This window comes from Vanrija albida, assembly GCF_041260175.1.
Source record: "Vanrija albida strain AlHP1 chromosome Unknown contig_6, whole genome shotgun sequence".
In the NCBI taxonomy this organism is placed as follows: Eukaryota; Fungi; Basidiomycota; class Tremellomycetes; order Trichosporonales; family Trichosporonaceae; genus Vanrija; species Vanrija albida.
Window position 1 is genome coordinate 662,959 of NW_027191425.1, and position 27,949 is coordinate 690,907.

The following is a 27,949-nucleotide window of genomic DNA, read 5'->3' on the forward strand; positions in this document are numbered from 1 at the left end:
GCTGGCGTGCTTCAACCTTGCGTGCCATCCTTGCCCGCACCCGCTTCCTTGGCGACACCGTCGGGCTCCACCACCGGGCTCACCGCCTCGGGTCCGACAGATACCTGCTGTCCACAACCTCGGGCTGGGGCTGCAGGTCGGGGAACCCGGGCGGCAGCTCCACCACGCCATCCTCGCCCGCCCGAGACGCCCAGCTCACGCCGGGCATCTCGACGTCAAACCGGATGTACAGGTCGCCGCGCTTGCCCGTTCCGCGGATAGGCATGCCCTCGCCGCGCACGACCAGCTCCTGCTTGTGCTGAATGACGCGCTCGCCCTTGGCCGACTCGACGCGGATGCCGCGCCCGTCGAGATGAATTGCGAGGATGCGCTTGAAGCCCAGCAGCGCCTCGGACAGCCGCAGCGTGACGTTGATCTGGAGGTTCTCGGGCGACGCAAGCGAGCGGGTGAATGTGTCGTGCGGCTTGATGCGGATGTGGAAGATGACATCGCCGGGGGGCACGCCAGGCTGGTGGGTTAGCAACTTCCCAGACGCCAGTTACCCACCTCCTCGTCCCCCTCTCCCCGCAGCGCTATTCTCTCGCCGTCCTCGGTTCCCGGCTCGATGTGGAACTCGACGCGCTTCTTCTCCTTCATAACCTTCTTGCCCTTGCACTTCTTGCAGCGGTCCTTGTCCCGGATACGTTCGCCCTCGCCGTCGCAGTCGGGGCAGGGGACGCGGGCCTTGCCAACGATGCCAGGGCCGAGCTAGCGGGTTAGCAACCTCAAACCATCGTGTCACCCACATGACGGTCCGCGAAGATGACTCCCTTGCCCTCGCACTTTCCACACTGCGTCATCTTCATGCCCTCGCGGCCGCCTCGTCTGTGTCATGTCAGTAGATGACCCCTTAGGTATCAACGCCACATCTACCCACCCCTTGCACGTCTTGCACGCCCGGTCGCGCTCGAGGTTCATGACCACCTTCTTGCCCTTGTACGCCTCCTCGAGCGAGATGGCGTACTCGACGTTGGTGTCCTTGCCGCGCGTGGGCTTGGGTCGCTTGCCGGATGGGTCAAAGCCGAAGGACGCGCCGCCGCCCGGCCCGCCGAACCCACCCATGCCGCCGAACATGGCCTCGAACATGTCAAAGTCGTCTCCGTAGCCTCCGCCAGGGCCATGCTGCGGTCCATTCGGGCCATACTGGTCGTACGCAGCGCGCTGAGGTGTGAGCTCCGAGGCCATGGGAGGCTTGAATGGCGAGGGAAGGCGATCTAGGGGAGCGAGGGAAGGCGCATTCACAATCGCTTGGCCTCACATAACTCACCTCGTTTGGGTCCAGGAGCGTCTCGTACGCCTGCAAGATCGCCTGGAACGTCTCGTGTGCCTCTGGGTCATCCGGGTTCTTGTCCTGCTCGTGTCAGTACCCTGCCTTCCTCTGCCGCCTACCGGATGGTGCTTCATGGCCTTCTTCTTGTAGGCCTTCTTGATCTCGACCTCGGTGGCCTCGATGCTGATCTCAAGGATGTCATAGTATGCCGTGTCGTAGACCACTGGGTGTGAGCTGATGCAGGACGCTTGGACTAGCTCACTGTTGGGCCAGAAGAGACGAACAAGACGAGCAAGACGAGGGTAAAAGGCCAAGAAGTGTATGGAATCCCAACAGTCATCCGCCTTGGAACTTTGAGTGGCGCGGAGTCCCCGCTTCGGTGCAGAAAATCAAATGTGATTAGGACTTTCACGTGACGGCCATGTGAAGACCACGTTTTATTAGCTTTACTATTAGAAGTCTCAAATCAATTAGGACTCTGGTTCATTGTGTTTTTTTGGGTCGGGATCTCAGGGGTGGAGTACGTCACTGGGCCTCCCGCGTCAGAGGAGCAAAGGCCTGACTGTGGTGGTGCAGCCTGGCTGGGGGAACGCGCGCCGCGCCGTGCAACACCCAGCCAGGGGCGACATGCACACTCAGGTTAGGACAAGGACCCATTCCTCGTCCTCGACGCGCTGCTTGCACACAGCGCACTGCACGCAGGGTGACGCTCAGTGTTGACACGACAGGTCCACCACCATCACTCGCTGCACTCTGCACACACACACCTTGACAACGGCTCAAACCTTTTTTCTCCCACTTCGACGCGTCTCGTCTTGACGACATTGCTCTTCAAACCTCATCTTCATCCTGTCCATTGTGCTCCTCGACGTGTCGGCAGCGCTGCACAGAGGTATCAAATCAACATTGCACTGTGTCAACCTTTACGACATTGTAACGCCAACAGCCGAGCCAGCACCCTTTGGGCCACCATCACTCCCCGCCCAGCCCACACCGCACACACACACACGCGCTAGCACGCCAGACAGACGCACCCGGCGCGCCTGCCCTCCCACCCCCTCCCCTCCCTCCTCCTCCTCCCTTTCGCAATGACTTCCAACTCGCTCGACCATCACGAGTCCAACTCGGACTTTGACGACCTCGACGTCACCGACGAAATCTCTCTCTCAGACGACGGCGCTTCCCCCACCGCCTCGGCCCTCGACCTCTCCACGTCGCCAAAGACGACCATGGCGTCGACCGCCGCTGGCGCCGCCGGCACTGCGACCAAGGCCAACGGCTCGAGCGCGGCGTCCAACGCTTCAAAGGTCCGCGGCCTGGCCGCACGCTGGGAACAGACGCCCTCGACCGGTGGTGCGGCCTCGAGCACCAGCCCATCAAAGTCGCAAAGCACTGGGTCGGCAGCAGCTGCAAAGACCATCGGCTCGTCGCTTGCTTCCAGACGGCCCTCGTCCCCTCGCACCGTACCGGGCCGCCAGTTCTCCAACCCCAAGATCACGACCACCAAGCCCTCTGGCGCCGGCAGCCGGAGCAGCAACGGCTCTACGACTTCGTCACCCACGACGCCGCTCCGCTCCGTCTCGCCCAGCACGTCGTTCAAGGCCACCGAGCTGAAAAAGGGCAAGTCGGCCCTCAAGTCGTCCACGCCCAGCCCCAGCGCAAGGGCCGCCAGCCTCTCGTCATCCCCTACCGCCGTGGCGTCGACCTCGCCCCCCGCCGCCACCTCTCCCTCGCCATCGCCAGCGCCGCTGCCTGTTGCCTCTGCGATCATCCCCCAGCCGTCGGTCACACCAGCTGCTGAGACGGACGCGCCGATTCCCGCAGATCTTGACGACGATGCCAACGATCGCGCGTTCTCGCCAGTCGCGAACGCGACGAGCTCGGCTGCCCCAGTGGTAATCCATCCGGCGGCGATCGTCCTCACACCGCCCGAGCCTGTTCACGCTCCCGAGCTCGAGCTCTCGCGCGGCGAACGCGTAGAAGACACGTCCGCAGCCGTGTTCACGACGGCTTCGACCGCTCACGCTGAGCCTGAGCCTGAGCCTGAAGCCGAGCCTGAACCCACAGTCCGGATTTCCCTGGACGACGTTGCGCTCGACGACGTGCCTGCGTCAGACGCAACCCATAGCGCAGACACGAGCACCGATGCTGTGCCCGAGCCCGCCACACCACCGGTTCAGGCTGTTACCGATGACTTTGACAACGTCTCGCTGTCGGCCAACCCTTCACCAGTGCTTCCTCCGCCACGGAAGCCAGGCGCGTCGCTCTTCAGCCGTGTGCTGCCCGAGAGCTTCGCGGCCCCGCCCAAGGACGTGGCCAAGGACGCGGATGCGACGCCGACCAAGGACACGTCGAGGGAGGCGTCACCTCCAGATGAGACTGAGGGCGTCAAGGACTCGCCTGCCTCGCGGCCAAAGCTCCAGAACAAGAACTCGGGAAGCGGCAAGAGCTCATTCTTCTCCTCTGCAACCTCGGCGTTCAACAACTTCAGCCTGCCTCTCCCCTCGGCGTCGCGCACTCACAGCGCGGAGCCGACTCCTCCCCCGGAGCAGCACACTCCTCAAACAGTCTCGTCGGCAACACTCACGCCCACCGCATCCCCCCTGCCTGTGTCCAGCTGGCGGACGACAATGTCGGCGACTGTCTCCAGCCTGCTCTCTTCCACCCGCTCGGCGAACTCGCCCCCTCCTGTGCCGACCAGCCCATCACCTGGCCCCTCGCGCAACCCGTCGACTGCGTTCATCCTCAACCGCGTCGACTCGGCCTCTGCCTCGCGCGATCGCAACGTGGCTCGCATCTCCGGAGGCAGCGTCAAGCTTCGGGAGGGCTTTGAGCGCGTACGCGGCGAAATGGCTGGCGCTGCGCGCGAGATTCGCCGAGAGCACGCCGAGTCGGGTGCCATCGAGGACACCTCTGCTCCGAACGTCGACTGGGTGTTCTGGGGCGCCGTTGTCCAAGACTATGAGGAGGTCGCGCGGACCCGGCCCAAGGACCTCTCGCGCGCCATCCAGCAAGGCATCCCGCCCGTCATCCGCGGTCCCATCTGGCAGCTCATGAGCTCTTCCAAGAGCATCGAGCTCGAGGAGACCTACAAGGCTCTGCTCAAGCAGACGTCGCCGTACGAGAAGGCCATCCACAAGGATCTATCGCGCACGTTCCCGCAGCACAAGTTCTTCCAGAACGCTGGGACGGGCCAGGAGTCGCTCTTCATGGTCGTCAAGGCGTACTCGCTCTACGACCGCGAGGTAGGCTACACCCAGGGCCTGGCTTTCATTGTCGCGGCGCTCCTCCTCAACGTAAGTGAAAGTGCTCGGCCTTACTGACGCTGCAGATGCCTGACGAAGAGGCCTTCTGTGTCCTCGTCCGCCTCATGGACTCGTACAACCTGCGCTCGCACTACCTCGCCGACATGCCCGGCCTCCAGCTCCGCCTCTACCAGTTCGACCGCCTCGTCGAGGACACGCTCCCGCTGCTCCACAGCCACCTCACGCGCAAGGGCATCAAGAGCTCGATGTATGCGTCTCAGTGGTTCATGACGCTGTTCTCGTACCGGTGAGTGGTTCGGTGGCTGGGGCTCGCCCTCGTCTACGGCTCGCGTTTGTCCCCCCGCTGACTTCCCAGCTTCCCCCTCTCCCTCGTCTACAGAGTCCTCGACATTGTGCTCGCCGAAGGCATCGAGGCTGTGTTCCGCTTCGCCCTCGCCATCCTGCGCAAGTCGGAGGATGGGCTCCTGCAGCTCGAGTTTGAGCACATCCTCCAGTTCCTCCAGGGTGACATCTTCGAGACATACCGCGCGTCTGCGACGCCAACTGGTGTTGGACCCGATGCCGACTCGGCGCAGCCTGGCGCTCACCCCGCTCCCCAGCCCGAAGGCGAGGACCAGTGGAGGACCAACGACTTTGTGCGCGACGCATACGAGATTCACATGTGAGTGGAGCGAGCCGGCTGTCAACCACGGCGGGACTACGCAGCCATCGCACCCACTAACATCTCAGCACCCCGCTCATGCTCGACCAGTACGAGTCGGAATGGGAGGAGAAGCTGCGTGCGCAGAACGCCCACGTACGCGAGGTCGAGCAGCTCCGCCAGGCCAACCGTCATCTGAGCCAGCATGTGTAAGTATCTCCTTTGATGGCACCTACTCACACCGCAGCAAATCCCTCGAAGGGTCCCTCGCAACGATGAACAACGAACACGTCGAGCTCGTGCGCCAGCTCGTGCTTGCAAAGATCGCCAAGGAGGACATGGAGAACGAGCTCGTGCGCTACAAGTCGCTCTACGCCCAGCTGGCTGGCAACCGCGAGGACGGCGATCTGCCGAGCAACCCAAGCGTGACGAGCCTGGCTGGGTTCAGCACGTTCAGCGGCGGAGCGAGAGGGAGCAAGGCAGGTGACGCTGAGCAGAGGTCTCGTCGGGGGAGTGCCAACGTTGGCTCAGAGTAGTATGACCCTGCAAAGCTTGAACACTCCGACCCCACCTGCTAGCCCATTCGACTTTCTGCCCTCGGGCATCTGGCGTCGCATGGGCAATGTACAAGTTTGAAGCAGCCCAACAACAACCTCATGATCACAAGAACCGCGGCGCAGGCGCCACTACCGCGTAGATTACCATAATACATCATGCATGTCCGTGTGGACACATACACAGGCCGCGGCGGGCAACGAACGAACGAGTCGACAACTAACCAGCCCCTCCTCACGCGTCATAGTCCTCGTCGACCTCGCGCTCGGCGGGCACGCCGACCTCCTCCATCTCGTCGTCCTCCTCGCCCGCGGCATCGGGCTCAGCCTCGGCCTCGGCCTCGCCATCCGCCTCGGCGTCCCCGTCCGCATCCTCGTCGCTCTCACTCTCGCTCTCGCTGTCGGCGGCGTTGGTCCGCAGGTCGTCGTCCGAGAGCGCGGCCGCGGCGTCGGTGGGCACGAGGTCGAACGTCACCTCGGTGAGGCGCTGGGACGCGGGAGGGAGGCGCACCATCTCGAACGACTCGGAGAGCGGGGGGAGCGGCTGCGCGTTGAGCTCATGCGCCAGCGAGGCGAGGTACTGGATGTGTCAGCGAACGTGGAGAGTGTGGTGAATGAGTGTCGCGCAGCGCAGTGAGGGAGTGACGAGCGGGCGTGGCTGGGGGTGGAGAGGCGCATCAAGAGCTGCGCTCATCTCGTCCAAGCTGAGCAGCCCGTGGCACGGAGTTTGCAGGCCAGCGAACGCCATGGACGTCACCGTTCATGGGACGGTTATGCACCAGAGCCCATGGGTTGCCAGAGAGCGCGGCACGGCAGGGCTGGCGCTCGAGGGCTGTCGTCGAGCCCCAGCCCGCTGAGGGCCGAGCGCAGATCCACACGCCCTCCGGTGGAGAAGTGGGAGCGCGCAAGCTCTGCTCCCCAACCGGGGTCGCCGCTGCCCGAAGCGAGGAGGGCTAACTGGCCGCTGCCTCGACAGGCAGCCCGCGCGCCACCTGCCGCTCCCGGCATCGCGCGTCGTCTCGATCGCTCCTCGCCTGGCGTCGCTTCCCAAGGACCATGAACTCACATCCCTCGGCGGAGCCTCAAAGAACTCGTACCGCCTCCTCATCTGGATGGCGAGCTCGACGTCCTCCTTCTCGATCCGGTTGGACTGCGGGCCCGTTCGTCCGGCATGGTCCGCGAGCGCTTGTGCCGATTGCAGGACGTCGGCGGTGTAGCCTGCGGTGTCAGTGAATGTCGCAGTGTGGAGGATCGAGGCAATGGGAAGGGTGGGAGAGGAGTGGGAGGATGCCTCGGTCGCCAACCCGAGGCAGGATTTGCAGCGCAGCCTGCTGAGGCAGGATCATCGACAAGGCGCGGAGTGGACAGGAGGTGATGGTGCGCGAGCAGCCTCGGAGACAAGCTCGTCGATAAACCGTGACAATGGTGGCCTGTCCGCCAGTGCGAAGAATGCCGAGCCGCGACCGAGTAAATAGGAGGCCGGGGCACCGTTAATCGTAGGCTGTAGCTCATGGGCTGCGTCACCGTGTTGCTAGCCCGCCTGCTGGTCGACGCGCCGAGTTCGAGGAGGCCGGGGAAGGACGCAGTCGAGAGCGGTCGGGTGACCAGAACGTCGGCAGCCTTGAGGTTGATCGCGCGCGAGAAACGCGCCTGCACCTTCGCGCAGCCTCACAAAGTCCCGTATCCAGGAGCACCTCGGCCACCCGCAGAGCTGGATGTGCTGTCCACGCCCCGCGCGCACCTTCGGCGCCAGCACAGAGCTGAGCTGAGCGCCGCGGCTGGTTTCTTCCCCGCCGCGCGCAACATCTCGCCTGTTGAAGCGGTCGGGCAGCCGTACTGCCTCCACGCGCTCCCCGTAGCAGCGACGCGCCTCGCTCCACCACACAGCCGACCACTCACGGTGCGCAAAGTCAAGGAGCTGGTGGATGACACGCTCGTCGGCATCCGCGATGCCCTTGGACGCGAGGATGAGTGCGAGCAGGCGTCCGTCGCGGGGTACTGTGTGTGTCAGCTAACGTAGAAACAGCGGCTCTAGCTCACTTGTTCGTGTTGATGTGTTTGTCATTGTGGATGATGGAGATGTGGACAGTTGCGACCTTGTTGTGAGCTGTTGTCCGACTTCGGCGATCGCGGCGCGGCGTGGATCCATCCGAAAGCAAATGCCCACCCTGGTATTAGTATTCTTTCTAATGAATTTGATCCCGTTTCTAATTCCACATTTTTCGAGTCTCGGCCTGTCGTCATGGTCTCTTTTGTCAAGCTCGACGCTGCCAACATTGTCAACAGCCTCCATCGCGCTCCCACAGCCTCTAGCCATCAGTTACCTCGACGCGACTCGGACGCACATCAAAGGTCGACCCGAGCGAGCGACAAAGCCATTGGTCTCCCCTATAACCCGCGCTACCCCACCCAACCCGGCCCACCATGATCGCCGACACGTCGCAGGCCGAGCTCCATCTCCTGTGCTGCTCCGCCATCGTGCGCGAGCTTATCCAGCAGCACACGGCCGCCTCGTCCTCGTCCTCGCCGACTAACCCGCCCAACCTCGAGCAGATGCGGACAAAGTACGCGCGCAAGTACAAGCTCGCCGCGATCCCGCGCCTGACCGACATCCTCGCCGCCGTACCAGAGGAGTGGAAGGACCGCCTCCGCGGCTGGCTGCGCGCCAAGCCTATCCGCACGGCCAGTGGTGTTGCGGTCGTTGCTGTCATGTGCAAGCCGCACAGGTGTCCCCACGTTGCGATGACGGGTAACATTTGCGTGTGAGTAGCGGGCGGGGGGAGCTTGGGTGTCGATGGCTGACCCATACATAGTTACTGCCCTGGCGGCCCCGACTCCGACTTTGAGTACTCGACCCAGTCGTACACGGGTTACGAGCCGACCTCTATGCGCGCCATTCGCGCACGCTACGACCCGTACGAGCAGGCGCGAGGCCGAATCGACCAGCTCCGCTCGCTGGGCCACTCGGTCGACAAGGTCGAGATCATCCTCATGGGCGGCACGTTCATGTCCATGCCAGAGGAGTACCGGCACAAGTTCATCGCTGGACTGCACAACGCGCTCAGCGGCGCGACGAGCGAGGACGTTGACGAGGCCGTCAAGTTTAGCGAGCAGAGCAAGACCAAGTGTGTGGGCATCACGATCGAGACACGGCCAGACTACTGTCTCAAGCCGCACCTGAGGTGAGCACGGAGCCCGCGATGGGATCTCGCGCGATCACTGACGCCCGCGCAGTCAGATGCTCCGTTACGGCTGCACCCGTCTCGAGATCGGTGTGCAGTCTGTGTACGAGGACGTTGCACGCGACACGAACCGAGGACACACTGTGCGCGCCGTCTCCGAGTCGTTCCAGATGGCCAAGGACGCCGGGTACAAGATTGTCGCGCACATGATGCCAGACCTGCCCAACTGTGGTACGGAGCGCGACATCTGGCAGTTCCAGGAGTTCTTCGAGAACCCCGCCTTCCGCTCGGACGGCCTCAAGCTCTACCCCACGCTGGTCATCCGCGGTACCGGCCTGTACGAGCTCTGGCGCACGGGCAAGTACAAGAACTACCCGCCGAACGCGCTCGTCGACATTGTCGCGCGCATCATGGCCCTCGTTCCGCCATGGACGCGCGTGTACCGTGTGCAGCGGTGAGTACCAGGACGCCTTGCAGCAGCTGAGACCCCAGTGATATCCCAATGCCCCTCGTGTCGTCTGGTGTCGAGAACGGCAACCTGCGTGAGCTCGCCTTGGCGCGCATGAAGGACTTTGGCGCCGAGTGCCGCGATGTCCGGTACCGCGAGGTTGGCGTGAGTCAATGAACCAGGCGCAGGTCTTGGATCCCGATGCTGCCTTGGATGCCGCTGCTGCCTTGGATCCTGCCGCTCGAGCCACGCTCACACCCTCCAGATTCACGAGATCCACCACCGCATCCGCCCACAGGAGCTCGAGCTCTTGCGACGCGACTACACGGCCAACGGCGGCTGGGAGACGTTCCTCTCGTATGAGGACCCGGAGCAGGACATCCTCGTCGGCCTGCTCCGCCTGCGCAAATGCTCCGAGGACGGCACGTTCCGCAAGGAGCTGGTCGGCATGCCTGGCGGCTGCTCGCTCGTGCGCGAGCTGCACGTCTACGGCACGGCCGCGCCCGTCCACTCGCGCGACCCGAAGAAGTTCCAGCACCAGGGCATCGGCACGCTGCTGATGGAGGAGGCGGAGCGCATCGCGCGCGACGAGCACGGCAGCGGGCGCATCGCCGTCATCTCGGGCGTCGGCACGCGCGACTACTACCGCAGGCTGGGGTACTGGCTCGACGGGCCGTACATGGTCAAGGACCTGGACTTGTAGGGTAGGAGTGGGGGGTGGTGTTGTGATGTATTTGTTTGGGATTGTGCGAGCGTGGGTTGTTGAAAGGGGATACAGGAGGAGCGTTGGTCGAAAGTGCGACGGCATAGGGTGGATGGGCGAGAGGGTCGAGTGAGATGACCGCGAGCTCGATGCGGGGCGGCGTGCTGTCGGGATGGAGAGCTCGGTGGAGCGCGCGAGGCACAGCAACCGCTCCCCGCGCCGCTGTGTCACTGATAACGGGCTGGCTGGCCGTAAACAGTGGGTGGCCGGAAGCGTCCACCACACTGCAACAAGTGGGCAGTCTCATGTGTCTAAGCATGCCTGCCCATCGCCCACCGCCCACTGCTCTTGCTAACTCTGAGATGCATGGTAGCCATACGAAGCAAGTACGTATGAGGCAAGCTTGATGGTGTGGCGGTGCGGTCACTGGCCACTGTTGTGATTGACCAGCCAAAGGCGTTCGGCTGACCAGCGACAGTCCATCACTGCGCGTCGGCGCCAAACCACACCTCGAGGCGCAAGACCACCTGGGTCGCCTGCCCAGTGGCACAGGCCACCCACCCGCCCTCTTCCCAAGAGCCCATGCATCCCCTGGCCAGCGCTGCACGCCGTCGGCGCGCCAAAACGGCCCCTTTTCGGCCCCAGCCACACGTTAGCAACCGCACTCGACCAATGCTCCTCCTTGCGCCGTGATTCATGTACCATGACACAGCTCTCGTCTATTCACATCACCACAGCTTTACCGTGGATGCACACTCTGCGTGTGAATGGAGCAAGGTGGAATGGCCGCCCGCTTGATCTGACTTCCACTCGAGTGCGGCCACCACGTGGTTTTGATCCCGCTCGACTCGCACTCACACACACCGCCCATCCACCCACACACACGACGCGCAGCGCGCAACCAACGCACTCTACGCGCTTGCAGAGACAACCCAGACGCTCTTCCAAACCCCACCGACACCCCCGACATTTGCCCCGGTGCGCGCGACACGCACCCCGCCCACACCGCCCCCCGCCGCCCGCCCCGCGTCCTCCGCCTCCCGCGGCCAAACTGGGAAGACACGCCCGCCGCCCGTTCGGGGCGTGGGATAAATGTATACTGGTGGGTTTGGGGCCTGTGAGCTGTGTGATCGCGGGGAGGGGGTGCATGCGCGCGCTGGGGGCTCGTGTGGCCGTTGTTGGGGTGGGAGCGGGTCGGGGGGTAACCCCCCGTTGACGCTGTGCGCGGCTCACTTGTCGCCGTCACACCAAACCCCGCACACATCTTTCCTTGGCCATCTGTATGGCCGTGGTGGGCGCGGGAGAGCGTGTAGATGCTCCTGTGGAGTGCATGGGCTGTCTAATTGGATCACGGGCGGATGGCTCCCCGTGGCCCGTGACCGTCAGAGGAGGGCGAGGAGCTCATGCCGCCCATCGTGGTACCTCCTCCATCCATCCTACATCACACTCCTCTGCTCTTACCCCACCATGTGCTCTCCTGCGCTGACCACAGACAACTGCCCTCGGCACCCTCAATCGCACGCTCTGCGGCATCCCCAACGTCGCCGCCGTTTCATACTCCACTCGACGACACCAAATTGGCCGTCAGTCTCTCATCCTCTTCCCCTCCCACTCTCTTGCGCATCCACTTTATGCGAAGACACTGATCATCGCAGGGAGCGCACCGGTAACGAGGTCGCCACGCCGAGCACCTGTGTTCTTGCGTTCTTGCAGTTGAAGCAGATGGGCCCGTCTCGTTGTGATCACAGCACCGCACCACCGCATCACACCCCTTCCCTCCTCACTCTGTACCACTTCACTTCGCATCCCATCCTATGCACTACATGACGCACAACCCAAGGCCGCGTGTGCCGAGTCCATAGATCGGCGCGCGTTGTTGTTGCATGATGCCAGGGCACCATCACAGCTCTCCCATACCGCGACCGTCTTCGTCAGCGCACCACTGCCCCCCCACCCACACGAGCAGGAAGCTCATTCAACCTGCGCACAGACGGCTCATGCACGCCCCGCACCGCACATCACCGCCGATCCGTCCGTGCGGGTGCACAGGCGCCGAAAGGAAATCACGCGCGGATCTGCTCCCGGAGTGCGACTCTGCTCGTCCCTGTTGGTCGGGCTGTGCGAGCTTGTCCGTGCTAGCTCCGCGGTGGGCGAGACGGCCGAGAGGCTGCACCATGCGACAGGATGTTGCTGGTCGGCTGGCCGGCTGGCCACCCTGCCAGCTGCCGGCCACGTTGACCACGTTGCAGCCATCCCGAGTCGCGAGTTTGTGAACGACTGACCACGCTTTCTCCACCCACAAGCTCACGTGCCGTCAGCAAGCCGGCGCACCAGCATGCCAGCATGCCAGCAACCCGCCTGGCAGCGATGCACCGCCGGCTCCAAGTGGTGCCAGCTTTTGGCGGTACCAGCAGAGAACAGTCTGACCGGTTCCTGCCAGCGAGCACTGGAGTCGCTGTAGCATTTACATATGCACTCCAGAGTGTGATGCATGTTTTTGTGAGACGTGCGGGCCATCACCATGCAGATGGATGCTTGCAGGCGGCATCGTGGGTGTGCATGACTTGTGGATGTTTACACGCAAACACTGATCTGCCGCCGTGTGTGTCTGTGTGGTGTGTGTGTCGGCGTACGGGGTCATAATGCGACTTGCGCCCGCCTACACATCGCCCCCGACGTCGGGCTTGCTTAGGAATAGTAAGAGTCAGAGTAACCAGTCCTAAGCGGGCATCGTGGCTGCGGGGGAACTGGGATCGAGCCCGCAAGGCGAGATCCTGGGGAGCCGTGGCGACCCTTTTGTGGCTCGTTTTGCTTTTGGCCCTGGTTGGACGAGCTGATTTAGGCAGCCCGGTGCCCTCCGCACTACCACCGCTGCTGTCGCCGCCAGTGGTCACGCCGGGGCTGTGAGTGTGTGCCACGTTTACCACGCTACGCTCATGCAACTCCATTCAGCCAGACGCACGTGCAGTCCTGCCGAGCTCCCTGACGCGCGAATACTCGCCACACCGCCTACGAGGCACCACCCACTTTAGCCGACGCGGGGTTTGACCAGTTGCTATGCAGCGCGGCGAACCACCTTGATCGTGGGATCCACACAGCGCACGGACGACAGCGAGTGCACACACTGGCGACGCCGCCGCGCCACCGCACGGACCACCACTCGTAGACACAAAGTTCCAACTGGTCGTGAGGCGTGACGTCTGGTCAGGGTAACAAACCGGCGCTGGCCATTTCACGGGCAGGAAACGGCCAGCGAAATGGGCCACTCACATGCCATTTCTTACACCCGGCGATATGACATGCGAAATGGGCAACCGACCAGGGGGCGCAACTGCTGTGAGCGGTTGGCGCGTTCTCGTCACCGTATCCTCCGCTTCGGCTTCTGGAGGAGCTCGAATGCATGGGTCTGCTCGCCTTCGTTCCATGAGTTTTCATGCAGCGGCTGTTGCGTCGTTGCATTGCTTGCTTGTTGTTTGTTGGGTGTGTCATTTCGGCCCGGCTCGCCGTGCGTGACGGGCGTGGGACGTCACGGCATTACCAGGCGGTTAGAGGGCCTGGAGGTGAGCCGGGGGGTGCGGTGTTCCGGGCATGCCGGGCATGCCGGTAGCCGTGAAGCCCGTGAAGATGCTTGGGTAGGGCCGACAGGTGGTGCCAAAGTTCGTGCCACGTTGACCACGTTTCCTCTCCTGTCGGCCGGTCACAGGCCAGCCCTCGGCGGTCGAGCAACTCCGCCGCCAACGATGATCAGAGCATCCGAGCAAGACGGCGAGTATGGTTATGATAGTGCACACCACGTGTAGGGTCCGGCAGGCCCAGCGCATTTCGTCACTCTTTCGCCACCAGTCGGCGAGTACGTAATTTGCCCGTCCACGCTGCCGGATGCGTCCTTTGTGCCTGCGAATCTCGTAATACATCGACTGGGCCTGATTATCTCGTAACACAAGCATGCATAATACAACTAGGCGTTCCCCTTTGTCCGTGCATCGCGACGTCCGTGCAGGGTGGACGGTTCATGGCGGCGTGGTCAGTCCACACACAATCGCACAGCACCGAACACAGCGGCGGCGACGGTGGCGGCCATCCTGATACAGGGAGTGCCAGCAGCAGAATAGTCGTCCTGAGTGAGCGGCGCCGTCGAGGGCAGCGAATTTACCCCCGCCGTGCGAGGAGCGCGCTGCCGTGTCGGCTGGGCACGGTTACAACGCAGCATGTACGCTGGCGCACGGCAGCGCCCTGAAAGCCCCCGCTCCCGCCTAGGGCGCACAGCCCAACCGACCGTGCCCCACCAACGCCGATCCATGCATCGCCGACGCCGATCCTCGTCACGCCACCGCGACGCCTGAGCGAATCGCACACGCTATCGTCAACTGCGTCGCACAGACCGTCTTGTGACCTCGTGGTGGTCAACTGTAGCACTACAACACGACCACCGGCCTCCCTCCAAGTCGAGAATCGCCGCGGGGACTTGCCTCGGAACTGTGTGGCACTCGCAACCCTCTGCTCTTGCGCCTTGCCCTACCCTGCACAGCGTCACCAAGATGGCTGGTCGCAAGTGGAACCAATCACCATGGCAGCACCTGGCCGTCACATATACCTAGGCCCCCTCGCGACTGATTTTTCTTTTCCCCACTCACTCTGAGAAAAGCCCCCCCGTGCGTATCGCGCCCCCAAAGCCCCATCCGCACCACAGAAACCCCTCACACACACACCTCTTAAAACCCTCTTTTAAAGCCTTCTTAAGAACCTAGCACGATGCCTGGATTGGCTACTGCTTACTTCATCTCTGTCGTCGCCGCCGCCACCATGTTCATTGGTGGCGCCGCTGCTGCGGAGGGCCGTCTCGCCGCTCGCGCGCGTCTTCGCGGCGGTGAGCTGCGCCCCGCGGCGAACCAGATTCTCCCCCGGTTCCTGGCTGAGGTCATCCTCCTCCTCCCCGAGCTCCTCATCCCCTCTGCCCCCCGAACTGAAATCTTTCTGACGTACACGCAGGTATTTGGAAACCTGGCCCTGTGCCCCGACGCCAGCTACCTGGCCGACCCCAGGCAGCTGCGCCGGATGTACCAGTGGCTCAGGCTCGGCTACCAGGTGATGGACTCGCCCTTTGGCTTGATTGCGCTGTTGGAACGCTTCCACATGGGAAGCAGCAGCTATTTCGACCAAGGGTACTTCCAGCCATCTGGTAGCGCAAGTGTGTTCAAAGTTGGGATCAAGACCACGTTCCAGCGTGCCCTCTTTAACACTGAGGTGGGCGCTCTGATGTCTCTCGGACCGCACGAGGGCATTATTCGTCTTTTGTGGGCCGCCGACTCGGGCTACAACAACTGGAACAGGTACTTCATGGTCTCTGAGCTCATGGAAGGCTCCTTGACGCACATGATGAAGTCCCTGCCCAGTGCCCAGCACAAGCTTGATGTGCAGGCCCTGGTTCTCACCGCGTTTAGGTGGTTTAAGTGAGTTCTCTTTTGTTTTTAACTTTGACCGATCTGACAATCCACGCAGGGATGTGTGCGGCGCGCTCGCCCACACGCATGGAAAGGGGTGGCTGCACCGCAACATTGCGCCATCCCACATTTTGATCAACAAGTATGGTCGCGCGGTTCTCGCTGACTGGTCCAGGGCTGTGGAGTCGGTGCACACAATCGCGGTGTCATCGTGCTCTTGGGAACGCTTCGGCGACCCGGAGTACATGGCGCCCGAGTGCTTCGGCGAAGGCGAGTGGAGCCAGGCCAGCGACATTTTTGCGGCGTGCGCTGTGCTCTTCAGGATCCTCAACGGGGTGGCACCCAGGAAGCTCCTCGGAGACAACTTGGACCTCAACGCGGCTCAGTTCCCCGAGTCGTTTGACACGTGGATGTGGCGCGAAATCGATGGTTTTGAGCTTGAGGGCAACCTCATTCTTCAGCTCCTCGAGGAAGGCCTCTCCCGCGACCCCACGAAGCGCCCAGCTGCCGTCGAGTGCGTGCAGCGCGCAAACCGGATCCTGTTGGCCAGTGGTGGAACGACCGTTCCCCTCGACGAGACCGTGCTCGCTCAGGAGTACGTGATCGTCGAGCACGCCGACGCAGACCCTCGCCTGTGCCTCGGGCTCAACACCCGCCGCTCCCTTCCCCGCCGCACTGCCACCCAGGTCAGCAAGCTCGCCAAGAACGGCCTCGGCAAGAAGGGCCTCGGCAAGGTCGTCAAGGGCTTCGGCAAGATCAAGCGGGCTCTCAGGAGCTGAGTAAGTCTTTCCTCACTGTCCACCCGTCACGTACTGACCATCCCACAGATTATTGTTGGGGGGTGTAGGCGTGGTTGGCTCGTGGGCTCCAAAGACAAACCCTTTTTTGGGTTTTCGTTACGTTGCTGGGTACGTTTTGGGCCGATCTGGGAAGGCAGGTTTTGTACGGCTGTGCGGTTCTCTCGCAGATCTGTCAGGCGCAGTGCTGCAACTCCTAATCTCCCGGGGTAGGCTTGGGCATGCTTTGGTGGCGGTTTCTTTTCCCACCCCCCCTCGCCTCTTGGAGTGCAACCTCTCTCTCGAGATGGCTGTCGTTGGTTCGATTCCAACAAGGCGACTACTCCTGAGGTTGTCATACCTCGTCCATAGTCTTGTCATATGCACAACTGGTCTTGCAAACGAATGGTCGTGGAGTCGGAGCATAAGACTAACATCTGTGTCATGCCGCAAGCGCGAGCGAGTGGAGCGCGCAAGTCGAGACACACGTCAGACTCCAGTTGGGGACATGGGATGACGGCGACACCTAGATGCGGCCACAGCTGAGGTCGCGGCAGATGGGCCATCGCTGCGAGAGGTGGCCGAGTGTGTCGGGCGCTGGCAAGGCGACCACAAGCCGGAGGGCGCGACAACGTCGGGACCATGGGCGGAACCGGGCGTGACAGCGGTGGGTGAGCAGGGCGAGACGCGAGACGCGGCGGGAGTGTTCGCACCGAGTCGCGCCCCGGCCTCGCACCTCGCTCGCAACGTTCTCGGCGTACCTGCATACCCACCCACGACAACCATACTGCTAGACGCTGGGCTGCCTGTGTGAGACAACGGCGAGACGCGCTGCGTCGCGGCCAGGCCAGACACGAGGGCGCAGGTGACTTGGCTCCTCTGGTCGACAGCTGCGCACTCTGATCCATGCAGTCACGCTGATCCATGGCCGCCGCACGAGTCAAGGGCGGGCAAGTTGGGCAGCGGGGCAGGACAGACTCGCAGCTGTTCGTTTGCGTCTCCAGGCCAACACCTGCTCAGCACGAGCGTGGAGCTGGCCAGCGGCCGTCACCCGGGGGGACACTCGGTTGCCGTCGCCTGCTCTGATCTATGGCAGATACTCGTCCATGGCAGGGTACCAGCTGAATCGCGGTGCGATGGTCACTGGGCCGCACTCGGATCCACGGCCCATACACGGATCCATGTGGAATACTCGGATCCATGTCTACCACTTGAATCCATCACATCGCTTGATGTGAGTACGGATCTGTCGCACCATACCACTGGTAGGGTGCCACAAGCACCACCACTAGCCGGTACGACACTGCCTATCCCGTCCCCTCCTCTACATTCGGTATAACTAGCATCACCATCCTCAGTTAGATCTCTATCGAATGTATCGTCTTGAACTCTCTACGTCTCTAGCCACGGAGGCACCGTTTGAGTCACCACAGGCCGATCTCAAGCACAGTACCATCCGCGCCGTTACCGGCCACGACAGGATCACTTCGACAACGACATCACCCACTCTGTCCTTGTCCCACAACACACATGAGACCTTCACAAGACATCGAGCTGATCACTGTAAGTGCGCTCTGCCTCCCGCAGTCTCCACGAACGTGCATGCATCACTTCCGCTCTGCAATCCGCCAGGGGAGCCAAATTTGGTACGCGTCCGCGGCCGCTGTCAACAGTTAGCAACCGAGGTCGCGCGCTCTAGCACCTGCCGCATCGCTTCAAGCGGGGTATGCTCCTGCAGGCCTCCAGCCAACGCTGCACGGTGTTTGCTAAGCCCTAACATGCCGCGGTATCGCAAACGATGGAATGCGAGTGAGCCGCGCCTGGCCCGAAATGAGTCGGCGGCGGCCGGTGGAGCTGGTCCACCCACAACCCCCAGCTACGTCACCACCACCACCGCCTCAACCAGCCATCACCACGTGGATTTGCCTCCGTCGCCGCACCAAACAGCACCAACAACAGCGAGTGCATCCATCACTCGAACTGCACTGCGAGCATGCAGCATGCATAGCTGCGCGCGACAAGTTGTCAAGAGTGCGCAAGAGGTCCGACAAAGGTGCAGGAGGGACGAAACGGTGGTGTGTAACGTTGTCACGTGAGGAAACTCGACTTGCACCTCGCGCCGCCGCCGCGCGCCGACACGCGTCGATACGCGTCCCATCCACACGGCCAACCGTCTGCTCTGCACACCGCAACAAAAATACAAAACAGTGAGTCTGAAGCGTGTGGGTGCGCGTAGGGCAACCAGAGGCGGCATGCGTGACGCTGGATGCACACTGACGCCGATTCAGCGGCGCGCAGTGGGACCACCCAGCGCCCTGTTCGCCGCCCTCCTCGTCAACGTCCCGCCTTCCCTCGCAATCAACCAACTCGCATCAATGACGCCGCGCAGTCTCCTGCGCATGCACGAGTGAGTCCCCGCGGCCCTGTCCAACCGTCTGGCGAGCTCGCGCGCACGCTGACGCCCGAGGAGACCGCCGCCGCCAGCCGCACACCTACCGCCCCCCGCGCTCTCCTCGTCTACGAGACGCTCTCCTCGCCGGGCGCATCCACCTCGCACCGCTAACACTCGACCACCGCGCGCACGACCACGTCTGTCAGGGCCACGACGTGCACGGATCCGCGTCCATCGGCGCCACGGCGTGCGTCGTCGCCGCTGCCGTCACGACGCCCGGCGACCTGTGCGTCGCTCCCACACCTTCTCTGTGTCTGTGCTTTCTGTACCCCCTTTGGCATGCATTCCCCCTATTCCTCCTCATTCCTCCCGTCCCGCGTCTGCGCACTGCGAGCATTTCCACGTCGACAACTGCATCTTGATCTCTCGTTTCTACTTCATCTCTCAACTCACACCGTCGTCGTCGCCACCCATCCAGGCCACCAGCACCGTCTCACGCGCGCTCCTCGTCCTACTCGTCCACCACTTGCACACGCCTACACCCCACAGTCATGCATGCACGTACACGCACCACGCAGGTCCGCTGGCCACCCCCACGCTAGCCCGGCTCGCCATCAGGATGGCCGCGCTCGCCATCCATCCACCACCACAGCGGCGCACCTCCACCGCACTGCCAGTCCATGACGTCGAGGCGGCGCTGGCGACCCATTAACCGCGGCTCTTGAGGGGCTGTTGGCCAGGGTCATGGGGCTCGACTTTCACGTCCAAGACAACCCTGCTCCAAACGCCGCCCGCGAGCTGGTCGGTCATGGGGATTTAGAGCCGACCCAAACTCGCCACGAACAAAATCCCGGCGCGCCCGCTGTCCCAACACCCCGTGAGTGCTTTCTCTTCCAGCACACCGTGCGATAGCAGGCTGACCTCGCCACTTTTCTCTCTCTCATCGCTCATCTCTCATCGACAATCACAACACCAAAAATGGACTCCCACTACACCAACCCCACCGGTGCTCGCCTCAAGCGCTACTCGGACCTGTTCCTCGCCGGCAAGCTCAACGACCTTGAGGCGCGCAGCCTCGTCGCCGGCCACGCGCTTGCCATGCCCCGCGCGATCGCTCCCATCCTCCCTTCACCCCCTCTCGCCGAGCTTCTGTCTGCTGGTAGCGCGGCGCAGGACTCCTCCATCAAGACGCAGGACTCCATCGCCTCCTCCCTCAGCAACATTGACGAGGTCGCCGAGATCATCGACGTCAAGGTCGTCCAGCAGGCCCTCGCCCCCGTTGTCCAGGTCACCACCGACCCACTTTTCGTCCGCCGCTACATCCCCGAGCTCGACACCTTCCAGGCCGCCGGGCAAGTGAACTCATTTTGGTACAGCCCTACCGAGCGACTTGGCGCCGGTGCCCAGGGCGCCGTCTTCCGCGGCCTCGTTCGAGACGACACGGGTTGTGAAGTGCCTTGTGCTGTCAAGTGAGTAACAGTGGAATTATCATGCTGACAACACCTAGGACGATGAAAAAGTTCGACTTCGCCTTCCGAACCGAGTACAAGGCCGTCACCTCGGTCAAGTCTCCCCACGTCATTGACCTGCTCTCTTTCGATGAGTCTCTCCCGGACAAGAATGTCCTCGTCTTCCCTCTCGCCAACGCTGGATCCCTTGGAGGCCATCTCGAAACCGTTGGTGCACTCCCGCTCGAGGATGTACTCGACCTTGGCGTCCAGCTTGCCAAGGGCCTCACCGCCATTCACGGCGCTCGTATCATCCACCGTGACATCAAGCCTGACAACATTCTTCTCTTCGCCCAAGCCCACGGTGGCGTTCGTGCGGTCGTGGCCGACTTTGGCCTTGCAGCTTTCGTCAAGGAAGACGGCATTGCCCGGGGTTTCCGCGGCACAACGGTCTACATGGCGCCCGAGATCATCTTGGAGGAGAAGCCTCGCTACAACTCGTCGGTCGACGTCTACTCGCTCGGCGCTGTTCTCTACGAAGTCGCGACTGGCGTGCGCTACTGCAACGACGCCAGCGACAAGGGAGTCAACCGCTTTGCTCGAGGGGCCAGCCCCCTGCTTCTGCTGCAGCACCCAGCCTTCGACGGTCGCATTGGTGGCCGTCTCGCCCAGCTCATCTCTCGCATGCTCGACAAGAACCCAGACGGTCGTCCAACGGCTGCCTACGTCATGGAAAAGTTTATTGACATCGAGGGCGAGCTGTTCGCCTTCCTCAACAACAGAGGCTCTAGCGATTTTGGCCCGCCGGCAACCGACCCCATCTCGGTCAGGTCCTCAAGTGCCCCGTCGTCATCAAGCTCTCAGAGGTCGTCGCTCTGCTCCAGCACGGCCGAGACTCGTATCCTGATTGTCACACCGTCGCCCCCATCCCCTTCACCTCTTCCAGAAACATCGGCAGAGCTCATCGGCTTCATGCTCTTGGAGGACTCGACCGATCGGCCAACGTCATCCCTTGCCAAGAAGTCGCTGCACGGCCTAACTCCTCTGCAGGCTGGCCGCGCGGTGCTTTCCCGCGGACCGGCACCAACACCAGCACCCGCTCGGGGTCGTCGAAAGCTGCCGCCCAAGATTCCGTCAGAACTCGCCGCCGCCCCGCAACCGAAACCCCGCACCCAGCCACCAGCCGCCAGGCGAAAGCCGGTGCCTGTCCTCGAACCCGAGCCCATCCCTCCAACTCTGCATGCGGCAGAACGGGCAGCCCCCGCATTGGCGTCTCCAGCCCCGACACCAGCTCGCGGCCGTCGCAAGGCCATTCCAAGGTTCAGCCCAGAATCTCTCGCTCCTGTGGGATCATGGGCTCGGTCATCTGCCTCTTACCAGCGCCTCAACATTCCGGTGACTGCTCCACCGCTCCCTCCACCGCTCCCTCCACCGCCATTGCCCCCACCACCAGTTGCTCGCCGCCCCACCCTGCTTGCGGTCTCCCCGCCTCGCGCCATGACGTGCGTCGCTCTGAAGTCGGCTGTCGGAAGTATCATGCCGGCAGTCAAGCATCCTTCGCCCAAGGCTGAGACGGCAGCAGCGGGCTTGGTCAACCCGCTGCGAGCCGTGGCAGTCTGCCTCTGGGGCCTGGTCACCCCCAGAGCAGGCTGGGCCGAAGGTGCCTCGACGCTCCTGCTCAGGGGAGCGCCGAGACCCTCGCTACCACTGGCGCGGTAGAGAGGCCGACGACAACCGCCGGGGCTCTCGTGACGGACGCGTCACTGCCCGGATCCTCCCTCCCCCTCCTCAAAAGAGTCCTCCCGCGGGGAGGACTCAGCGGCTCTTGCCGTTGTCGTGTGGTTCGGTTCGTGTGTCGTGTTGTGTTTCGTTCCCTTTCGTCGAGCCCCACCGGTTCTCTTAGCCTTGCCCAGTGATTAATCCCTTCGGGGCGCCGCGTTCCATGAGAGCCGAACCTTCACGTTGCTAGCAGGTTGACATCAGCCGCCGCCCACGCCGAGCGACCACGGGGGGTCCCGTGGGGGTGGCTGCCTTTAGACCTGTCAGTGACTGGGGGGTGACGCCAGTGTGGAACGGCGAATATGAGGGCCGCAGTCAGGCGACGAGAACCAACGGGGTCTCTGTTTATTTTAATCACTTCTTCCAAAAAATCAAAAAACTCCCAAAAAAAAAACGCGTTTCATGGGGGCACGCCTAGGAGCCCCGCATACCTTTGTGGACTTTTTTAATAGCTTTTTATGGATTGTTGCTTCTGAAATGTGGGCGGGTTGATTCAACCACTCGGCGATTCGCGGCGCTGTGTCAGGGGTGGTCGTCGCACAAACACTCGTCAACTGCAAGACTCGCATCTACTCTTGCCCGCACCACATTTTCTCCATATCAACATGCCCACGTCTAGGTTGGCCCACACGCCGGATGGCCAACAGCGCCCTCTCGCTCCTCTGGAAAGGCTCCCGCCCGAGGCAAGTCCACACTCTCCCAACTTCAGGACTTACACGCCAGCTTCTCGTTCAGATACACTTTGAAGCGCGGCACAGTCCCTTTGCCGAGGTCTCCCTGCCGATCCGCGACGCCCTGCGAACCGCCTCTGCTGCTCAAGTCGCAACGTACTTCATCTGGATGTACCGGTACGCATCCGTCTGGGCGATCCGTGGCCGTCGAAACACACCGGCGCCCAGGTCTTTCTCAACCCCCACCCCTCCCCAGAGCTTCTACTTTCCTGTGGCCATCCTTGTCGAGCCGGCCAGGAGAGCGCACGGGCGGGGGGACGAGGACGTGCCATGGGTCATGTGGCCCGTCAAGCTCTTCGACAAGGACTTTGCGAGATACAGCGGGGGGACCTGCGACATTCTAGACGGGAGAATTCGGCTAGACGACGTCCTGCTATGGGCGCTTCACCACCGCGTTGTCACGATCAAGGTTGCGTCGGCGATCGCTTCACAGGCTGCCAAGCTCGGATTCCCACAGATGCTGGGGGCTCAAATGACAAACCCTCACCCGGTATCCATGTCCCGTCGTGTGACAGACGGTGACCTGCCTCTGCGGCTGACCGGGCAATGCGGTCCCCCTCTCCGAAGCGAGGATCGAGAGCTACTGGTATTCCTCCTGGACAACGGCTACATCCTCAACAGCCTCCACTCCTGGATTCTTTACTGGGCCGTTGAGCACGGCGATGTTCAAGTCACGGCTCTCCTCGTCAGCCTTGGGGCACCGTTTACCAAAGACGACGTGCTCCGTGCCATCAAGCGTCGCCATGCCACTGTCGCCAAGATTCTCGTCCAGCACCCTTGTCAACCCCTGCGAGAGCACCAAGCCCTGGGGCCGGGTGCCGTCCAGCTATGCGACGACCTCCTATCGGCGAGCCGGGAGTGTGACACGCTCTGGTCGTACTTCGCATCTGTCCGCCGTGAGTGACACCATCGCACTGTGTCCTGATAGCTGTGCTGCTCGCTGACGGTGTGCAGACTCCGAATCTCTCTCGGGCCGATACGACCTGCGCGCGAGCTTCGACTCTGAAGGTAACGAGCTGCATAAAGACCCAGGACCGATTCTCATTCAGTTCAGGCGTTAGTGCATACCCGGCTAGGAGAGGAGTGTCGTCTGTTGAGGAGGTGCTGTGGAGGAGTGCTGCGGAGCGTTGTTACTTGGCGTCCTGTGCAAGTCACTTGTTGTACTCGACTTGTCTTGTTACCTGGAAATGTATTGGTCACTTGGACGGTGATTTAGAATGTGTGATGTGTCGCACGCGTATCATACAGTGTCTCGAGCCCACCGCCCGTCGTAGTGCGGAGTTCGCAGGCGGGTGAGTGCGCAGGTGGGCGAGTGGGCGAGTGCAAGAATGCCATGCATACGCGGTGGTCTGGTTGGGGTGGGACGCGCACACTTTGCATGCATGCTTGGTTGGCAAGCGCGACACCCACCAACAATGGATGGATGCACGCCCACGCGCCCACACACGATGCCGATCTGTGTGCGGTTGGGTGGGTGCATGCCCGTGGGTGGAGGGGAGGTTGAAAACGCCTGCCCGCCCACCCCAGCACCCAAGTCGATGATGTTGTGCGATGGTAACAACGGAGACTTGCACGCGGCCTTGATGATTAAGTTCTAGTCGCCGGTTCGATCCCCTAGGAAGGATCGGGCTGAGCCCCCCGCAGTGGTTGGTCCACCTACCGTAGAATTAAGACCAACCGGGGGGTGGGGGAGGGCCTCGTCCTAGGCCTGAAATCCACGTATCCCTTTTGCCGCCGCGGTTGGGGTTCGACCCTTTTGTGGCTGGGGCTTGGGTGCGCCGCCTGGGTGGGTGGCTGGCTGGCTGGCGGTGCACGCCGGCTCGCTCCTTGTCATACAGAATAACACACCGTAGCGCGCACTCAAGCAAATATATAAACCACCACCCGACGACTTTCCTCCGTGTCAAGCAGAATGACACCGCCTGGCGACAAGGCATTGCTCCGCCATTGCCTTGCCATTGCTTTGCCATTGCCACCGCCCGACGGCAGCACAAGGCGCGCCGTGTTAGCATGCTGCTCTGTGCGTCAAGTAGCTCTACGTCACGTCTAGAGCCACGTCCATGCATACACCGCGCTGCTCTACCACCCGAACGCGTCCTCGTAATACACTAGTCTATCACCGCTCACTTGGCCGTGCTCGTCGCCGTACGTCTCGCAGACGGCAGCTCGCAGGTCGTCCATCATTGCAGCGGGCCCACATGACAGCACGACGAGCCGCTCGCGCCCCTCGAGTCGGTTGACGGCGCGGCTGAGCAGCGCACGCATGCAGGGTCGTCCGCTCGACACGCTCAGCTTGCCGTTGGCGTCTCTTGTCGAGTTGGCCTCGGACGATATCGTCTTGAGGAGGGACGACTGCTCGCCTTCTTCCAGCGCCGTGTCGCTCTCGTTTCCGTCCTCGGCCGGCGGGTCGGCGTCGTCGTCGTCGGCGTCGCACACCACCTCGATATCTGGCGGGAGAGCACAGACAACGTCCTGCGCCGTCACGCCCTGTTCCCTTGACATGTAGACGCGCACGTTGATGCCAGGGGTGTGCTTCGGCGCAAGCTCGCGCGCGCACACATCCACGGCGTAGCCGACGCTCGGGACGACCCACACCACGTCGATTCGGCGCTGGCGCTGGTGCTGTGCAAGCGTGTTGACGTAGGGAAGGATGCCGGTGACGCCGCCGCCGCCCGAGACAAGGAGAACGTGGTCGAAGCCGGACAGGTCGTGGGACTCCCCGTAAGGGCCCTCGAGGAGAACGCTGATGTTGGTGCGGCCTCCCGAGTGAATCACGTTGCGTTTCATGCGCTGTGTCGCGCCGGCCTTCGGTGCGATGAGGAAGTCAAGCGTCATGCCGTCCTGCGCCGTGCTCCACGATCCCAGTGTCATGGGGTGGTTCTCCCAAGGCGCCAAGGTGTATGGCGTGTAGAGGAAGAAGTACGAGCCGGGTTTCGGTTCGAAGCGCCTGGTGGTGTGGATCGCGAAGCGCAAGAGGCCGTTGCCGCCGCCCGTGATCTCGGCGTACGTGTTGCGTTGACCGATGGCGTTGAATGAGAGGATACCGATGCGGGCGAGACGGAGCACGTAGTCGAACGCCCACAGTCCGATGCACCACCAGAGCCAGGCATCGTACGCGCCGTCCATCACGTCGACGTGGTAGAAGAGGAGAACGAGGCAGGCAAAGGCAAGGGCGACGTGCACTCGGAGGAAGAGCTCGTAGGCGGACTCGCGCAGTGGTCGAAGCGACAACGGCAGGAGGGCGATCATGACCGCGGTCGCGATCACTCCCATGGCCCAGTATTGCTTGCCCCACAGGTGCTTGAGCGTCTTGCCATTTGCGAGGCCGTAGTACAGGTACGCAAGCGAGTGGATGGTGGCTTGGGCTGTGGCCACGCGCGCGACCCATCTGTGGAACATGTTGAGGGAACCTGAGGTGTTAGTATGGGTGTACGCTTGGCGAACTCACTATAAGACCATGAGGTGAGCCAGAGGACAACGTTGTTGCGGCCGGCCAGCGCCCACAGCAGCGGCAGGTTCCAAAAGCACATGATACCCGTGCGGTCGGCGATGTATCGCGAGAGTTCTTGATCAGGGCGGCCGGGCCAGCTGGGAGATGTTAGCTCTGCTTGCACACACGGGTAGACTCGAGAGAGGCGGACACGAGGCTGGGTTTGTATCCCAGCAGACCCGGAGCTCGGGAGTGATGGAGTGTTGGGGGTTGAACAGACGTTCCAACTCACTAGCGATTCTCTGGTGCCATGGGATAGGGGCCGAGGGTAAACAGGACATTGGCCGCGATGTAGATCCCGATCTGACCGTCAGCTGTAGCTCAAGGTGACCGACGCTCCCCAGCTCGAGCTGCCTAGACCAATTATTGGACAGCGATGCAGACGACCTCGAGGCTATCCGCTGGCTGCTGCCATCCCACGTCGCTTCCGTGCTCTCCAAACCACTCGACACTCACGACAATGCTCTCCAGTCTCGTCGGCAGCGACGCCCAACCACCCCAAGCTGCCTGGACGTGCCGGTATCCGAACAGAGCTGGTGTGTCGATGTGCTTCCTGTACCACGTCAAGTAGCGTTGGGCCCATGAGCCTCCCGCGAGGTCGAACGAGCTTGCGTCGGCCAGTGAGGTGTACTTGTTGTCGCCGGTCGTGACTCGCGCGCCAGACTGCCGAAGCCAGCCAACAAGATGATCAAATAGCCCGAATGCCAGCAGTATGCCAAGAAGAACATAGAGGAACTCGCCGAAGCCGTGGTGCTGTGATGGTCAGAGCCAGCCCCACTGCAGGCAACTCACGTAGATCATGTTGACGTCCCATGTGTGCTGCAGCGTGTCAGTTGCTGCAGGTGATCACCACATGTCCACTCACCAGAGTGTTGTACGCCACCTCCCAATCGTGTTTCTGAGGCAAGATCGTCGTGTTGAAGGTGCGCTTCTCGGCCTCGCGGCTGAGGGTGTGGACGTCTTGGCAAGCTTCGAGGAGCGTCGCGTTACGGTACTTGTCCGAGTCGGTCCCAATGTCCACATCCGCATGCTGGAGGAGAATATCTCGCATCACGTCGTATCCCTCGCGCACGTCGCCGGGAGCGCACCACTTGTCCATGCAGTGCACGGCGGACGTGAGCCATAGGACGCTGGACGCGCGCCGGGTGTACTTGTTGCGCTTGCCGTGCTCATCGGCGAACCGGATGTCGTGTAGCGTCGACTCGCAGGCTTCGTAGCAAAGACCTGGTCGCGTCTGGAGGCGCAGAGCTGGGATGCCGGGGACGTGTTTGGATGCCAAGCATTGTGGGAGGACGGCGATCAGGAGTGCCGCAGCGAGCGAGCTGCGCGAGGCGGCGGAGTTGGCACGCATGGGGAAGGGAAGGTCGGGAGGAGCTGGGCGCCCATCACCGCGTGCCGAGCCTGAGAATGGAGTAGCTGTGAGGTGTCGAGGCCGAGGTCGAGTGAGTGATGTGAAGTCTGTCGTCAAGTTGCTCTCATCGTCTCGCGTTGGAGTCGGGTGGAGGTGGTGGCGGAGATTGCATGAGTCTCCGAACCACGTGGTTTCAGCACCCGTGTGGCGAGACGCGGTGCCCCAGCTACCCACTCCACTCGACGAGTGCCAACAACTCGTTGGCACAACCATATCTCGCCCTCTCTCTCTCTCACTCTCGCACTCACCTCGACAGTCTCCTTCTCTACCGCACCCTCACTCACTCCGCTGCCATGACTGCATACGATGCCGAGCGCGGCCCCCTGACCGACGACGTGCGAGATGTGCCCGACCCGGCTACATCAAAGCAGACCTCTTC

General features: G+C 62.4%; 8 protein-coding genes across 8 annotated transcripts; 5 read left to right on the forward strand and 3 right to left on the reverse strand.

Annotated features, from left to right (window-relative positions):
• Nucleotides 1-79: 79 nt before the first annotated feature.
• Q8F55_007630 (uncharacterized protein) lies at nt 80-1,796 on the reverse strand (the record flags this gene model as incomplete). Its single annotated transcript, XM_069356051.1, has 7 exons — nt 80-508; nt 547-747; nt 786-864; nt 917-1,200; nt 1,307-1,390; nt 1,429-1,532; nt 1,787-1,796. The coding sequence occupies 7 exons, from the start codon at nt 1,794-1,796 to the stop codon at nt 80-82; spliced, it is 1,191 nt and encodes a 396-aa protein (XP_069205892.1).
• A 601-nt stretch (nt 1,797-2,397) lies between these two features.
• Nucleotides 2,398-5,751, forward strand: GYP5 (GTPase-activating protein; the record flags this gene model as incomplete). The annotated part of the gene is made up of 5 exons (XM_069356052.1): nt 2,398-4,605; nt 4,641-4,861; nt 4,931-5,236; nt 5,305-5,424; nt 5,463-5,751. The coding sequence occupies 5 exons, from the start codon at nt 2,398-2,400 to the stop codon at nt 5,749-5,751; spliced, it is 3,144 nt and encodes a 1,047-aa protein (XP_069205893.1).
• Nucleotides 5,752-6,004: 253 nt separating this feature from the next.
• TAF9 (Transcription initiation factor TFIID subunit 9) lies at nt 6,005-7,834 on the reverse strand (the record flags this gene model as incomplete). The annotated part of the gene is made up of 4 exons (XM_069356053.1): nt 6,005-6,349; nt 6,836-6,987; nt 7,669-7,767; nt 7,810-7,834. The coding sequence occupies 4 exons, from the start codon at nt 7,832-7,834 to the stop codon at nt 6,005-6,007; spliced, it is 621 nt and encodes a 206-aa protein (XP_069205894.1).
• Nucleotides 7,835-8,193: 359 nt separating this feature from the next.
• On the forward strand, nt 8,194-10,102 carry ELP3 (Elongator subunit; the record flags this gene model as incomplete). The annotated part of the gene is made up of 5 exons (XM_069356054.1): nt 8,194-8,531; nt 8,583-8,951; nt 9,004-9,405; nt 9,444-9,564; nt 9,665-10,102. 5 exons carry the CDS (start codon nt 8,194-8,196, stop codon nt 10,100-10,102), a joined length of 1,668 nt encoding a protein of 555 aa, XP_069205895.1.
• A 4,752-nt stretch (nt 10,103-14,854) lies between these two features.
• On the forward strand, nt 14,855-16,322 carry Q8F55_007634 (uncharacterized protein; the record flags this gene model as incomplete). The annotated part of the gene is made up of 2 exons (XM_069356055.1): nt 14,855-15,552; nt 15,602-16,322. The coding sequence occupies 2 exons, from the start codon at nt 14,855-14,857 to the stop codon at nt 16,320-16,322; spliced, it is 1,419 nt and encodes a 472-aa protein (XP_069205896.1).
• A 3,367-nt stretch (nt 16,323-19,689) lies between these two features.
• Q8F55_007635 (uncharacterized protein) lies at nt 19,690-21,878 on the forward strand (the record flags this gene model as incomplete). The annotated part of the gene is made up of 2 exons (XM_069356056.1): nt 19,690-20,180; nt 20,219-21,878. 2 exons carry the CDS (start codon nt 19,690-19,692, stop codon nt 21,876-21,878), a joined length of 2,151 nt encoding a protein of 716 aa, XP_069205897.1.
• Nucleotides 21,879-22,574: 696 nt separating this feature from the next.
• On the forward strand, nt 22,575-23,730 carry Q8F55_007636 (uncharacterized protein; the record flags this gene model as incomplete). The annotated part of the gene is made up of 2 exons (XM_069356057.1): nt 22,575-23,565; nt 23,624-23,730. The coding sequence occupies 2 exons, from the start codon at nt 22,575-22,577 to the stop codon at nt 23,728-23,730; spliced, it is 1,098 nt and encodes a 365-aa protein (XP_069205898.1).
• Nucleotides 23,731-24,748: 1,018 nt separating this feature from the next.
• On the reverse strand, nt 24,749-27,510 carry Q8F55_007637 (uncharacterized protein; the record flags this gene model as incomplete). The annotated part of the gene is made up of 6 exons (XM_069356058.1): nt 24,749-26,079; nt 26,118-26,257; nt 26,392-26,462; nt 26,616-26,912; nt 26,952-26,978; nt 27,025-27,510. The coding sequence occupies 6 exons, from the start codon at nt 27,508-27,510 to the stop codon at nt 24,749-24,751; spliced, it is 2,352 nt and encodes a 783-aa protein (XP_069205899.1).
• Between the last annotated feature and the right edge of the window lie 439 nt (nt 27,511-27,949).